The 13,167-nt window shown below is 47.2% G+C and overlaps 4 protein-coding genes; 2 read left to right on the top strand and 2 right to left on the bottom strand.

Annotated features, from left to right (window-relative positions):
* Positions 1–146: 146 nt before the first annotated feature.
* On the bottom strand, positions 147–1,303 carry GSTUM_00006141001 (uncharacterized protein). XM_002838275.2 has 3 exons: positions 1,083–1,303; positions 831–955; positions 147–757 (listed from the first exon to the last, which is right to left on the bottom strand). Exons 1-3 carry the CDS (start codon positions 1,168–1,170, stop codon positions 512–514), a joined length of 459 nt encoding a protein of 152 aa, XP_002838321.1. The 5' UTR covers positions 1,171–1,303; the 3' UTR covers positions 147–511.
* Positions 1,304–2,621: 1,318 nt separating this feature from the next.
* GSTUM_00006140001 (uncharacterized protein) lies at positions 2,622–5,340 on the bottom strand (the record flags this gene model as incomplete). The annotated part of the gene is made up of 6 exons (XM_002838274.1): positions 2,622–3,692; positions 3,755–4,180; positions 4,233–4,313; positions 4,410–4,752; positions 4,959–5,143; positions 5,296–5,340. 6 exons carry the CDS (start codon positions 5,338–5,340, stop codon positions 2,622–2,624), a joined length of 2,151 nt encoding a protein of 716 aa, XP_002838320.1.
* Positions 5,341–5,870: 530 nt separating this feature from the next.
* On the top strand, positions 5,871–8,140 carry GSTUM_00006139001 (uncharacterized protein). XM_002838273.2 has 6 exons: positions 5,871–6,267; positions 6,402–6,881; positions 6,951–7,188; positions 7,247–7,639; positions 7,696–7,765; positions 7,823–8,140. The coding sequence occupies exons 1-5, from the start codon at positions 6,041–6,043 to the stop codon at positions 7,753–7,755; spliced, it is 1,398 nt and encodes a 465-aa protein (XP_002838319.1). The 5' UTR covers positions 5,871–6,040; the 3' UTR covers positions 7,756–7,765; positions 7,823–8,140.
* A 279-nt stretch (positions 8,141–8,419) lies between these two features.
* GSTUM_00006138001 (uncharacterized protein) lies at positions 8,420–11,695 on the top strand. XM_002838272.2 has 6 exons: positions 8,420–8,705; positions 8,786–9,590; positions 9,643–10,160; positions 10,241–11,003; positions 11,057–11,209; positions 11,272–11,695. The coding sequence occupies exons 1-6, from the start codon at positions 8,604–8,606 to the stop codon at positions 11,475–11,477; spliced, it is 2,547 nt and encodes an 848-aa protein (XP_002838318.1). The 5' UTR covers positions 8,420–8,603; the 3' UTR covers positions 11,478–11,695.
* Positions 11,696–13,167: the final 1,472 nt, after the last annotated feature.

Below are 13,167 nucleotides of genomic sequence, written 5' to 3'. Positions count from 1 at the left end.
GGGATATGGGATACTTGAAACTTCCTTTACTACCGGTAGTAGATTTGGTATTCCACGTACAATATTTGGACAAAAAAAAAAAAAAGCGACCAAAAAGACTATTGATGACAACGATATAAGATAGAGAACCACCCACCCAGCCAGCATAAAGGTAAACCATTACCATACCAAGAAATAGCGAAATAACAAGGTGCAACCCAGCAATAGCATCCATTTATTCAATCCGATTCGATTTCGGTAAGCCAGGGAATAACCAATCCACAGGCAGACAGGCAGATACAAGAGCCACGCATGCACACGCCGTCCTGAGGGAAATGAAACAGGCCAAAAAAGAAGAGGGGAGAAGGAAGAGGGGGGGAGAAAAAAAAATTTTATACAATCCCCCTCAGGTTTGCACCCTTAAACTTTGTGATACCCACGGTCCATGCATGTATGCAAAATATGGGAAGAAAAAAACAGAAAAAAAAAACAGAGACGAAAATAACCACGTGCGCCAACTTTCTAAACTAACCTAACCCAGCCCGCCCCAAGCGCCTCTGATACGCCTGGCGAGTTGAATATCCTTCTGCATAATCGTGACTCGTTTGGCGTGTATAGCCAGAAGATTGCTGTCCTCAAAAAGATGAACAAGGTATGCCTCTGCGGCCTCCTGCAGTGCCAGTATCGCCGTGGACTGCCAGCGGAGGTCGTCGACTCCGCTGCCACCCAGACCATTCAAGTGAGCAGCGTTGGTGTAATCCATTGCAATCTCGCGGACCTATATAAAACATTCCCATCAGTTTATCGCTCCCCCACAATTAGTGCAAAGGGAGGAATGGGGGGAGCGTTACAAGGCGAGCGAATGGCAGCTTTCTAATCAGCAAATCTGTGCTCTTCTGATACTGTCTGATCTCACGAAGAGCGCGAGTTCCTGGCCTCCAGCGGCGGGCGGTGGTGGGCTTCGCAGGGACTGGGTCTCCGGCTGTACGCGATTTTCATAAAAATCAGTCAGCCAAAACTTGCCGTCCTCCAGGTTTTAGGTTTTTTTTTTTTTGAAATAATAATAATAATGGATCCATTGATCCCACCTCTTGCTCCAACACCGCTGGGACGCTTCACAGTCTTCGTAGGCTTCTTTAGTGGGGCTTTCCCGCCGGTAGACTTGCGCGCAATAGCTTTGGCTTTCGCCATTTCCAAAACCTCTGAATAAAAAGTAGATTCGGGGTGAGGATGAAATGTGATGAGTAGGTAGTCAGACAGGTAGGTATGATAGCAGCGTGTGCTTATTTGATGGTGCGTGGGAGGTATGAGTCGATGATTGGCGGATCCTAAACAAGCAGGGTAGGAAGGAAAACTTGAGAGGGGGGTCGAAGGAGAAGGAGGGTGGCGGGGAAACCGGTATTTGGATGGTTGGATTGGATGGAGGAGGGGGTTGTGTATCGTGGTAGGTTGTCGCGTTGGGGTTCGCCAAGACACGCGTTTGGGGTTGGGGAAGTCTGCTGATAACGTTCCTCGAGGGCTTGCAAGTTGCTGGGGTAACCACCATTGTTAGTGTCACGTGCCTTCTTGCAGTATTGTCACCCGAAAAGGTATCCCGAGGGTTCTTGGCCGCCGTCCCTGGATGATCAAATGCCGAGTTCTTGCCATCATACCAGTACCATACCCGTAATGCAATAGAACGTCCTTGTTTGGCCTTTTCCCCGGGAAACGCTACTATCAGAATGGTAACTGTGCGCACCCCTTACCTTGGAAACAGGGACCAACAAAGGAACCTTACAGGCCCGTCTTTAGGCTCGTTTCAGCCATGAAGTGATCTAACCTAAGGTATCGGTGGCGGATGATCTCATCTTATTGGCGATGGAGTCGGTCGATCTGACAGGAGGCGAGCTCCTTCCTGCCAACGTCTGACGGGACGGCCAGAGGGTACGAGTATGATACAACATAAATAGCCATGCAGAATTACATGATGGGTATTCACAGGATGGCATCGCAGCTGGCCTCACCATTCGGTTACCAACCTCTAGAATCTAAGCAGCGTGAGGGGCGATAGTGCTGTTCGAACCTCTTCTGTGTGTCGGTGGAGTTGTGTTCCGCCCTGGAGGTTGCATGACTGATGATTAAGACTGGGTAGATGCTTAAACGAGTGATGATATATGATCAGGATGGCGTCAGGAATGCCGGTGTTGTATCGTGGCTTGTGATGCTCCGCCAATCGCCATTATTGAGCTTTTACGTACGGCAAAAGTATGAAGAATCTTATGTAGCGTGCGTGTAACTGTATTTTGTATTTTTCCCGACATCTCGTTAAGCCACCTATTTTCCGAGCAAGATCGTTGTTTTACAGGACGCGACTTTTCTGACTTTTCTATCGACAATCTGTTCGAGCAATAGACTACTACGGAGAACGATTTTAGATTATATTAGACAAAAACAAACTTGCACTCTGTATCTACTAGCCTGAAAGACAAGAGCTCCAATTGTAATGTAGGGAAGCCATTGCGAAAAAAGACCTGTCTAACGCCCCCGACTCCTTGAGAAGGAAAAAAAACAAAGCGGCAAAACATGAAGTAGTCCGTCTCGACCAAATTCGCCTTCCGCTACTATATCGGCGCTTGAAGTATCCACTCCCGTGAAAACTAGCTTCATCCTTCGACGACTTGAACATATGCCGCTGGCACACTCTTCACAACGCCACCTTTCTCGACCTCTGCCCATCCACTTCCATCGTCTTCCTTGACCAGTACAAACCTGTCGCCTTCAATCATGCTGTGTTCCGCACCGCTCCTTGCCTCATAGTCGTATAGGGCTTCAACATGCTTTACTCTTTTGGCACCCCTCTTTGGCTTCACAGCAGGACCTTTCTTTTTCCCTGTACTGAATGTTGAATTTGCAATAGATGCATTGGAGGAAGAGTGTACGCTACTTGGGCGCGCCGCAGGCGATGGATCAACGTCAATGTATGTGGCAGGAACAAGGCCTTCAGCATTCCCTGAGCGAACCATGACCCATCCTGATCCATCATCCGGCTCAACGACGACTACTTCTGCCCCTGCCTCGATACTTATTTCACCCTCGCCTGTACCTGAATATGTATATATCATCCGTCCAATCTTTTGTTTCCCATGCTCTGGGAGCTCCGCTATGGGTTCGGAAGGGGGTGAGACGTATCGCTCTGGTGGCGGAGCTATGACTCTGTTCCTCCTCGGGGGGGCAATATCAGGGGTGGCTTCCAATTCAGCACTAGCTGCACTAGGACTCACGCTAGTTGGTAACTTGCTGCCTGAAGGTTTGGTGCGTAATCTCCCCCCTGAGTAACTGGAGGATAGCGAATTCATGGTGTTACTACGGCTTAGTTCTGTATCGTTCCCGTTTGGTCCACCGATAGCCATGCTCATCCGTTTTTCCTCCTTCAGGGCCTTTTTTGCAGCCTTGTCTAGCACTCCCGGGCAAGCTGCCGGAATCTTCATCTCGCAGTGTTTGTGGCATGAGTAGCCACAGTCCTGGCAAGTAAACCCTTTACTTTTCAGGCCCCATAGAGTTTCGTTGCAGAAATCGCAATTTGTCGGGATTTTGAAGGTTGTGGGCTTAAATTTATGGGTTTGCGTTCCACGTTCAATTTCACCCACTGCCCCCAAGATGGTTTCAATTTCGACTTGGAGCGTTGTTAGTTTTGTTGAATGAGGGGCCAATTCCTCAAAGTTGTAGAATATGCCCTGGGATGCATTAGCTACTTCACTGAAATTACATAAGCAAAATTTAATAAAAGAGGTCTCACTCTAGTCGCGTCAATTTCTTTCTGCATCTTGCTTTCATCAAGCTTGACAGTATCGATCAACTCCTTTAATCCATTGATTTCCTTCCGCCTAGACTCGACCTGTGTTTTTGCATCTCCGAGGCCTCGCCGACTCTTTCCTAGTAGATTTCTCAAGAAAACTTTGGCGTTCTCATCAACGACTATTTCGTCGGTGTCATGCCATATCGGACTTGGTTCAAACACGAAGTTGGATGGCTCAACCCAACCTGCCATATTGTGTTTAGCGAACATCGCAGAGTCGTAAGTGGGGATGTTGCAGGCGATCTCTGCTATAACTCCTGAAAGATGGGATATAGTGTTTTTACGGCAGGTTGAGTCAAGTTCATTGCTCAAAGTCCAAAGCGAATTTAACTTGGCGACACGGGTCTCGTTTAGGTCTTGTAGGGACTAGTGGGACTCAGATATCAGCCACTTTTGATGATAGGGAAGGATGTAGTACGTTGATTAGTTCTGGGAGATCTTCATAAAAGTATTTTTGCTTTTGCCTATTTGTAACAGCGATCTGTAGGAGGTAGGTATTCTGGTAGAGCAACATAAAAATTAATTCTAACATAGTTCGATAGAATGGACCGAGGGCAGCCATTAAGCCCAGACAATGAATGCAAGCTGGACTTACCTTTACATTGTTCATTTCGGCCAGTTGCGTTTGGTAGGACTTTTCAGCTTTGGGCTTTGCTGTGTCATAACTCTTATCAACCTTGGCTCTCTTCTCCTCAACAACTCTACATGTCGCATCATATGAATCCTTGCTCTTCTTCAAATCGGAGTAGACTGAATCTCTTTCCGCTAATAGTTTTGCGGCAAGGGACTCATGGCGTTTCCGATAATCTTCGTATCGGGTTGCAATTGACTTTAGAGAATCGCATACTTTATTCGAGAGGCACGCGGCGAAATTGTCGTGTTCTTTCGAAACATATTCCGTTGCGGAAAGAATAGTGGTCCATGTAGTCAACGAGGCACTAGAATCACACGAGAGCGGTTAGAGGTGTGACCACGAAGGGGTATGCTCGTAATTGAATGATGTTTGTGAACACAACTGCTGCTGCATACCGCCAAAATTCAGTTTGTTGCTTGGACCTTGGTGTCATGCAAAAGTGATCGTGTTCTCGAACATCGTTCAATTACGAGTAGAGGGCCAATGTCCGTAACCGGTGAACTAGGATACCTTTCTAGGCTGCCCGGAGTCATAAACGGTGTATCTCCAACACTGAGGCTCGAGCTTTTTTTGGCCTTCTTCTCAAAATATTTTTTTGCTAGAGCGTTGAGCTTTGCAGCGTACTCCTTCTCTATCACTGCTCTCTCGCGATAAAATGACTGTATATCATCAAGCCACGCGATCCCACCGGCGACCTATTAAAGATTGCGTAAGTCAGCCTCGTTCCTGTGCAAATCGACAGGGTGTGGATGGATTACCCAAGCGCTGATAGGTTTAAATGCATCCTGAGGGAAATTAGCCACATAGAGCCCGAGAAGGGCACAGGGTACAGAAGGGAAAATCGCACCTTCAGCTCTTCCCCAAAGTTAACCGCTAGGGTCTGGCCATCCATTATTTACGAACCAGCGGTATGCACAAACAGTTCCCGGAACCAGAGACAGGGGAGGTAAAGAGTAACTAATAATAAACAATGAAGGTTGTGGGAGGGGAGAAAGGAAAGTTGTAATACGGATAAGGAATGTTGAAATGAGAGGGTACCGTAGTGGGGGGGAGGGTGTGTGGGAAAGAGATTGGGGTAGAGTACGGCAATGGGATGAGGGGCGACGATAGGTCTAGGATGGGGAAGAGAAGCTGTGAAATGTTTTTAGCCTTTTCGAACCCTAACCCGGTCGAAGAATACCGTACCAGGTATCGTATCATGCGGTCCGGCCCTTGGCAAAGGCCACATCCCATTCTTTGCCCTTGGAGGCTTAGTCATCTTTATGAACCATTATCATACGAGTTCTCCCATCCGGCTAGGGCAATAGTCAATTGAGGATAGCGCAAGGAGATTTGGACCAATCATGGATTCGCTACCCCACAATCTTAATGACTCCCCTCGTCTGGGCACACCACAACAATCTTCTTGAACCACTCCACGAAGTTTGCTTCAGCCTTCACCAACCCCACAGTCCATCAGATTAATTCAATATCCCGATACCTTTTCTCATCTCAGCACTTCATCTCCTCCATCACTGCTGACTTGACTTCTTGAGTCTTCCCCCTATCCTGCACTGGGCCGCTGGTTTTGTTTTTTGACCTCGTCATCGACAATGGCCGAGCAGCCAGCTTCTCTCGAGTCTCGAATCGGGAAGGTACCTGAAGTCCCGGTTGGTGCTGCTGTTACCACCGATAAAGCATCTACCTCCATACCACCTCCTGCGGCGGGAGGCTCAGGTCTCGATGAGCCCCAATATGAAGTTGCTGTAAAGCTTGCCGACCTACAGGGGGATCCTAATAGTCCCCTCTATTCCGTCAAAAAATTTGAAGATCTCGGACTGTAAGTGTAAACTTGGTTCATCCTCCAATCAGCTGGCGGGGTGTTTGCGCTTTCATACTTGTTTGCCTCGGGGTACTGGCCCTATTTTCCAATCTCTCGCGGAGCTGACACTTGTATTATTTTATCTATTACAGCTCCAAGGAGCTTCTAGAGGGTGTTTATTTCATGAACTTTAAGAAGCCGTCAAAGATCCAAGAACGAGCACTCCCCCTCCTCTTATCAGACCCCCCCACAAATATGATTGGCCAATCACAATCTGGGACTGGGAAAACAGCGGCCTTCGTTTTGACAATGTTGACTCGTGTTGACATGTCCGTCAGCAATGTCCAAGCTCTCTGTTTGGCTCCGTCTCGAGAGCTGGCTAGACAGATTATGAGTGTTGTTCAAACCATGGGTCAATTTACCGACATCAGAACTCAGTTTGCTATCCCGAATATGGTTCAACGTGGTCAGAAGATTGATGCACATATTGTCGTTGGGACACCTGGCACGGTTCTTGACTTGATTCGGCGGAAACAATTACCTGTACAACATCTTAAAGTTTTTGTGCTCGATGAGGCTGATAATATGCTTGATCAACAAGGACTTGGCGATCAATGTCTCCGCGTGAAGCAGTTAGATCCCACCTTTTATGGATTATGACCACTACCTGCTCATGAAGGCCTAATATTTTTTTCGTCTAGGAATATACCCGCGACTGCCCAGATTGTCCTATTCTCAGCAACCTTTCCTGACCAGGTTGTTCAATACGCGAACCTATTTGCCCCAGATGCGAATCAGATCACCCTGAAACACGAAGAACTTACCGTGGACGGGATCAAGCAACTCTATATGGACTGTGACAGTGAAGAGGACAAATATCGGATATTGGTTGAGCTCTATCATATTTTGACAATCGGGTCTTCAATCATATTCGTCAAGGTAATGGACCCAGTGATAGTTAGATTTGGTAGGTGTGAAAACTGATCCGTCGGCCCAGAAACGCGAAACGGCATCTGAGATTCAGAGGCGAATGGAAGCGGATGGGCACAAAGTTGCTGCTCTCCACGGTGCACAGGAAGGCGTAGACAGAGATAGGGTTATCGATGACTTCCGTTCGGGGAGGGCCAAAGTCCTTATTACTACCAATGTTTTGGCTCGCGGTATCGATGTAGCAACTGTCTCGATGGTGGTCAATTACGACATCCCTCTTGATCAGAACCGCCGGCCGGACCCTCAGACCTATCTTCACCGTATTGGACGGACTGGAAGATTCGGGCGCGTGGGTGTGTCAATCAGCTTTGTTCATGACAAGCAGAGCTGGTCTGAGATGAATGAGATATCAAATTACTTTGGTGTTTCTATGACAAGGGTTCCAACCAACGACATAGACGTATGTTCCTTCTAGATTCCTGGAACTAGATTCACAATACTGATTGATATTTGTAGGAGGTTGAGAAAATTGTCAATGAGGTTCTGAAGAGCAAGACAGCTGGTGCGACTAAATAGGGATACAGATGTATGTTCCTTCTAGATTTCTGGAACTAGATTTACAATACTGATTGATTATTGGTAGGAGGTAGAGAAAATCGTCAATGAGGTTCTGGAGAGCAGCTGGCGCGGCTAAGAATAGACGCTTGCGAGCTACGATAGCGGAAAGAGAGAACGGAGTACTATCGAGAGTCCGAATAACCAAATTTTTGGAATTTTTGCCTACGCGTCCTTTTGTTCCCGTTGATTATTATTATTTTTATTTTTTTCTTTCTCTCTGATGGATCTGAAAGCCCCGAGTTTTGCCCTGTATATACATAGGAGGTGTCGAAAGCGAAAGGTGCTGTGATGGCCCTTATAATTTATCATATGATGCCTAAGCCTCTGGGTTGTAATGAGGTAATTAACTGTGGTTATAAGTGTAGAAATTCTTTTGGCTTGATATCACACATTTGGAGATGGCCCTGCTTTCCCTGGGGTACGATATATCGTACAGAGAGACGTTGTCCGAGTGATAGCTTGTGGATACGCAGACGAGTCTTGGCAAAGATTTCTGACCCCACACCAGCATTTGTCAAACGCTGTTCGCTCAATTTCAACGACCCCCTCCTCCGAATTATCCTCCTCTATCAATCCAGGACTGCCATTCCCCGAGCGAAATTCTCAGTCAGCCCCCTTCGAAGTCGTTTTAGCCTACTTGAAGTTCTCATCGGCTCAATTCCATCGATTTGGCTCGCGTTCTCTTGACAAGGCTACGGTCACTTACGGAAGACTACGTTTTTGACGTCCCAAACTGCTGCAGGTCCTGTCTTGACCGTTTGTACCGCCCGGCTTCGAAGCTCTGAACACTCTATCAATACCCCGAAATGCCACAAGCACCATTAGCGTCAAAAGACGGGTCACTGTTTCGACAGGTCCTAAAGTGTTACGAAACAAAGCAATACAAAAAAGGCTTAAAGGCTGCTGAGGTCGGTACAAAAAAGGGGTTTTCTATCATGGGAAATATTATGTTTAACGCCAGTTATTAACGTTTTCTTTGCGCAATTAGCAAATCCTCCGTAAGAACCCTAAACATGGAGAAACTCTCGCGATGAAAGGCCTCATTACAAACTCACTTGGACGGACTGAGGAAGCATTCGCAATAGCTAAGGAGGCTCTGCGGCAGGACATGAAGTCCCACGTCTGCTGGCATGTCTATGGATTGCTCTACCGGTCTGAGAAGAACTTTGAGGAATCTATTAAGGCATACAAAATGGCTCTTCGGTTCGAACCGGAATCCCAACAAATATTAAGGGATCTAGCACTGTTGCAGGTTCAGATGAGAGATTATCCCGGCTACATTGAATCTCGGGGTAAAATCCTTCAGGGGCGCCCACAGCTCCGACAGAACTGGACGGGATTGGCGGTTGCATATCATCTTGCCGGAAGTTACGCCGAGGCTGAGAATGTGCTGAAAAAGTACGAAGAGACTTTAAAGAACCCCCCAAGCAGAGGAGACATCGAGCACTCCGAGGCGTGCTTGTATAGGAATGTAGTGATCGCCGAATCAGGCGATATCGCACGAGCCTTGGAGCACTTGGAATCGATAGCGAAAGTTTCTTTGGACAAGATCTCTGTGATGGAATACCGGGCGGATTACCTTCTTCGATTGGACCGGAGAGAGGAGGCAGAAAAGGCGTACCGGGCTTTGCTAAACCGCAACTCGGAAAAGCGAGAATACTATAAAGGTCTAGAGCAGTCGATGGGAATTGATCCCGAAGACCGAAAGGCAATGAGGGCGATCTACGATGAGTTTACTGAAAAGAATCCCAGGAGCGATGCCCCGCGAAGAATACCGCTAGATTTCCTGGAGGGTAGGTCACACTGCTAAAGCTGAACCTATCGATACACTGACCATTAGATTAGGGGGGGATTTCAAACAGGCAGCAGATGTATACCTTCAGAAGTTGCTGAAGAAGGGGGTTCCATCAACTTTTGCGAACATAAAGGCTCTCTATGCGGATACCGCCAAGCGGGAAGTGATTTTGGAGCTTGTAAAGGGCTATTTAGCGTCTATGGGAACTGAAGAGGAAACATCAACAAATGGTGAAACCAATGGCGATAAATTGAAGCCGTCAGAGTTTAAGCTGTGGACACTCTACTTCCTCACCCAGCATTATGACCACCACCGAACCAGGGATACCACTAAGGCCTCAGAATACCTTAACCAGGCGTTAGAGCTTTCATCTGGTACACTGGAACTGCACATGACCCAAGCTCGGATACACAAACACTCCGGGGATTTTCAAAAGGCTATGGAGAAGATGGACCGGGCGAGGAAATTGGATACCAAAGACAGATATATTAACACCAAGTGCGCCAAGTATCAGCTCCGAAACGATCGCAATGAGGACGCTTTGAAGACCATGAGTCTCTTCACTCGAGTAGGTCATTCCTTTCATCATCCTCGTTTCTTAGCAGTGCCTGGTGATCTAGTCTCTAACAGAGTGAAATGGGGATGAAGAATGACGCACATGGTGGTCCGCTGGGTGACCTGTTAGAGATGCAATGCGTTTGGTTCATCACCGAGGATGGTGAATCCTATCTTCGCCAGGGAAATCTTGGACTTGCACTCAAGAGGTTTCATGCTATTTTGAAAATCTTCGATGACTGGACCGAAGACCAATTCGACTTCCACTCTTTCTCTCTTCGGAAGGGTCAGATTCGCTCTTACGTCACGATGCTACGATGGGAGGACACTCTCCGTTCACATCCATTTTTCGTGAGAGCTGCTTTGGGAGCTATCAGGGTGTACATCATGCTTCACGACAGACCGCATCTTGCTCACGGCTCGCTTTCAAATGGAAGTAGAGAAGGTACTAATTTTGAAGGAATGTCGCCCACGGACCGAAAGAAGGCCCTCAAGAAGGCCAAAAGAGAGCAGCAGAAAGCGCAGGAGAAGGCTGCAGAGTTAGCTGCCAAAGCCAAAGAAGACAAGGCCAAGAATTCTCAGATTTCCAATGCTGATGGTGAAATGAAAAAGGAAGATACTGATCCTCTTGGGAATGCTCTGGCACAAACGAAGGAGCCACTGGAAGTTGCGATGAAATTTCTGATACCCCTTTTGGAACTGAGCCCTAAGAAGACTGAGGTCCAATGTGCTGGATTCGAAGTCTACTTTAGAAGGAAGAAGTGGCTGCTTGCCCTTAAGTGCTTAATCGCCGCCCGCAAGACGGAGGAGGAAAACCCTGTCGTTCATGAACAGTCTATTAGATTTCGACGAGCTGGTGTGTTTCTACCGTAAATCATCGGGGTGATCTTGCTAATAGAGATACTTCAGTGGATTCTCTTGTCGACGAAGACATCAAGGAACCCTCGAGGGAGGTTCTGACGGCGGAACTGGAGAGCATACTCCCAAAGGAAACCGATTTGAAGTCCTATAACGAGGAGTTTCTGAATTCGCACAGAGACAGTCCTAAACACGTACACGGAGGTTGGCATCATATTACTCCTACTCATGAGGTACCTCTTATACTAACCTTAATCAATACCCAGCTCTCCGAGCCCGTCACTTGCTTAGCCCAGAGGACGCCAGCATCGCTGACGAGCTGGCAAATACACTTTCCCTCGAAAATCTGACCCTCAAAGAAGCAGTAGAAGGCCAAGCTCTCCTTGCGGATTTGAAAGTAGAGAATAAAGATTACAATCAAAAAGCATCTGAAAAGTTTCCAGACGCTGCCGCCTTTCGAACGGCTGTCTAGGAACGATGGGTTTGTGATGAATAGGTTGTAACAGTGGGGGGGGATCTTTTTCCCCCCCTTCCCCTTTTTTTCCTCTCAAAAAGTCTAAGTTCAGCTATTCCTATGGGTTCCGAAGACAAACAAAAAGTTGCCGGGGATAAGGTTGTAACATAAGTTTGTGGAGTGCGGTGGTGTTTGGAACCGATACAATGGAAACTCGAAATCATATCTGGAGGAAAGACTGCGGAATAACTGCGCTTTGTGGAAAATGACGTGATATGCTCGTAGATTTCTACCTTGTGTGTCTGACTAACTTGATAATACGACAGGGTGACCTGCATGTTTGCGAAATCACCTTAGGAAGTTCACGTTTGGTAGAAAGGTCAAGCTTTCGATAGGGAAATTTTTGTCCTCACCCCCTCGCGCAGTATGATACGGCACTTGTGCAGTAACTTACAGTGTAGAATGAGCTTAAATCGAGCTCTCTACGGTATGGTATACCGGTACTTGTATTTTGCACTTAATTGCGAAATGTTTGCACAGCCCATGGATAACCCATACGTGACTATGATGACGGGATACCGTAGTATTGGTACCGGTAATAGTACTGGCAGATACGGTATTACCGGTACCCGGCCAATAACCTTGATATGTTATGGCGATATACTGTACTGTTGCCGACGCCAGCATTGGGTTTAACTTATTTGGCCTGAAATGCAAATGCTAAGCTGGATCCTTGTATGATATACTCGAGTATAAGTTAGATCAAGGCCTTGTCCGTTTCGCTTCACAGTATCACCCAGGCTCCAAGTTCCCACCTTTCGAGTCGACAAACGGGAGTTTCCCTGACCGCATCTGAGCCCAAGCGAATTTTCAAACTGTTAAGGATTCCGCAAATAACAAGTCAAGTTATGATGCGAGGCTGTGTCAAGAATCTCTATCTTATCTGATCTCTCCTCCACCGACTACCTACCGCATGCGTTTGTCGCGCCCCGGTCCAATCACACGGCAGTATATCAACCGATTTACGCCAACGCTCCTGACACACCTCCGTCCAACCTCCTCTCTCGACTCATCTATCAACCACCTTGCCTCCCTTCAACAACAGCGCTTCACTTCCCCTCAAACCCTCCTCACAACACTCACCGAAGCCGCCATCATCACCTCCGGCACTCATCCGTTTGGAAACTAAAGACACAGGGCATCAGGGAGACCACCAGAAAGGAAGGGAAAGGTAGTCAGGGGAAGAGAAAGGGGAGCAAAAAAAAAGTATACAAAAGGGAGCGGAACCTGATCGTATTGACGGGGCGTCTCCTCCTAACACTGCGGAAAGAGGTGGAAGGGAAAAAAAAAAAAGAAAATAGGACAAGGAGGGCCTTTTTTTCCTTTCCTTTTCTTTAGTGATTCGCGAGAGCCTTCTCATCGTCGTCTCTACTTTTTTTTTCCTTTTTCTTTTCTTGTCGTGAGAAATAGCTAGAGAGATTTGCACACGCACACACGCACAAAAATTTGCCCTGAAGCCTAGAAGAGGAGTTCGCAGAGAAGACAAGAGCGAAAAAAAAAAAAAAAAAATTTGTTATCGTGCTTACATTTTACTCACCCACATTCTTCCGCCTGCGCACACCCTCTATTCTCTCCCTTCCCATCCACCCTCTTTCCTTCACCATACATCTCGTTTTTACAGCCTCCCCGCCTTCTCCTTTCATCGCCA

Source organism: Tuber melanosporum, assembly GCF_000151645.1.
Source record: "Tuber melanosporum whole genome shotgun sequence assembly, scaffold_24, strain Mel28".
Taxonomy (NCBI): Eukaryota; Fungi; Ascomycota; class Pezizomycetes; order Pezizales; family Tuberaceae; genus Tuber; species Tuber melanosporum.
Note: the sequence above shows the minus strand (reverse complement) of the source record. Positions and strands in the feature narration are given on the sequence as shown.

Excerpts from the sequence above, each read along its gene's own strand:
- GSTUM_00006141001 (XM_002838275.2), bottom strand. The coding sequence starts at position 1,170 with ATGGCGAAAGCCAAAGCTATTGCGCGCAAGTCTACCGGCGGGAAAGCC. Across the intron at positions 956-1,082 it reads GACTGTGAAGCGTCCCAGCG|ACCCAGTCCCTGCGAAGCCC; the intron begins GTGTTGGAGCAA and ends GTACAGCCGGAG. Across the intron at positions 758-830 it reads AGCTGCCATTCGCTCGCCTT|GTCCGCGAGATTGCAATGGA; the intron begins GTAACGCTCCCC and ends TGTTTTATATAG.
- GSTUM_00006139001 (XM_002838273.2), top strand. The coding sequence starts at position 6,041 with ATGGCCGAGCAGCCAGCTTCTCTCGAGTCTCGAATCGGGAAGGTACCT. Across the intron at positions 7,189-7,246 it reads CTTCAATCATATTCGTCAAG|AAACGCGAAACGGCATCTGA; the intron begins GTAATGGACCCA and ends CCGTCGGCCCAG. Across the intron at positions 7,640-7,695 it reads TTCCAACCAACGACATAGAC|GAGGTTGAGAAAATTGTCAA; the intron begins GTATGTTCCTTC and ends TGATATTTGTAG.
- GSTUM_00006138001 (XM_002838272.2), top strand. The coding sequence starts at position 8,604 with ATGCCACAAGCACCATTAGCGTCAAAAGACGGGTCACTGTTTCGACAG. Across the intron at positions 9,591-9,642 it reads ACCGCTAGATTTCCTGGAGG|GGGGGGATTTCAAACAGGCA; the intron begins GTAGGTCACACT and ends CCATTAGATTAG. Across the intron at positions 11,210-11,271 it reads TCCTAAACACGTACACGGAG|CTCTCCGAGCCCGTCACTTG; the intron begins GTTGGCATCATA and ends ATCAATACCCAG.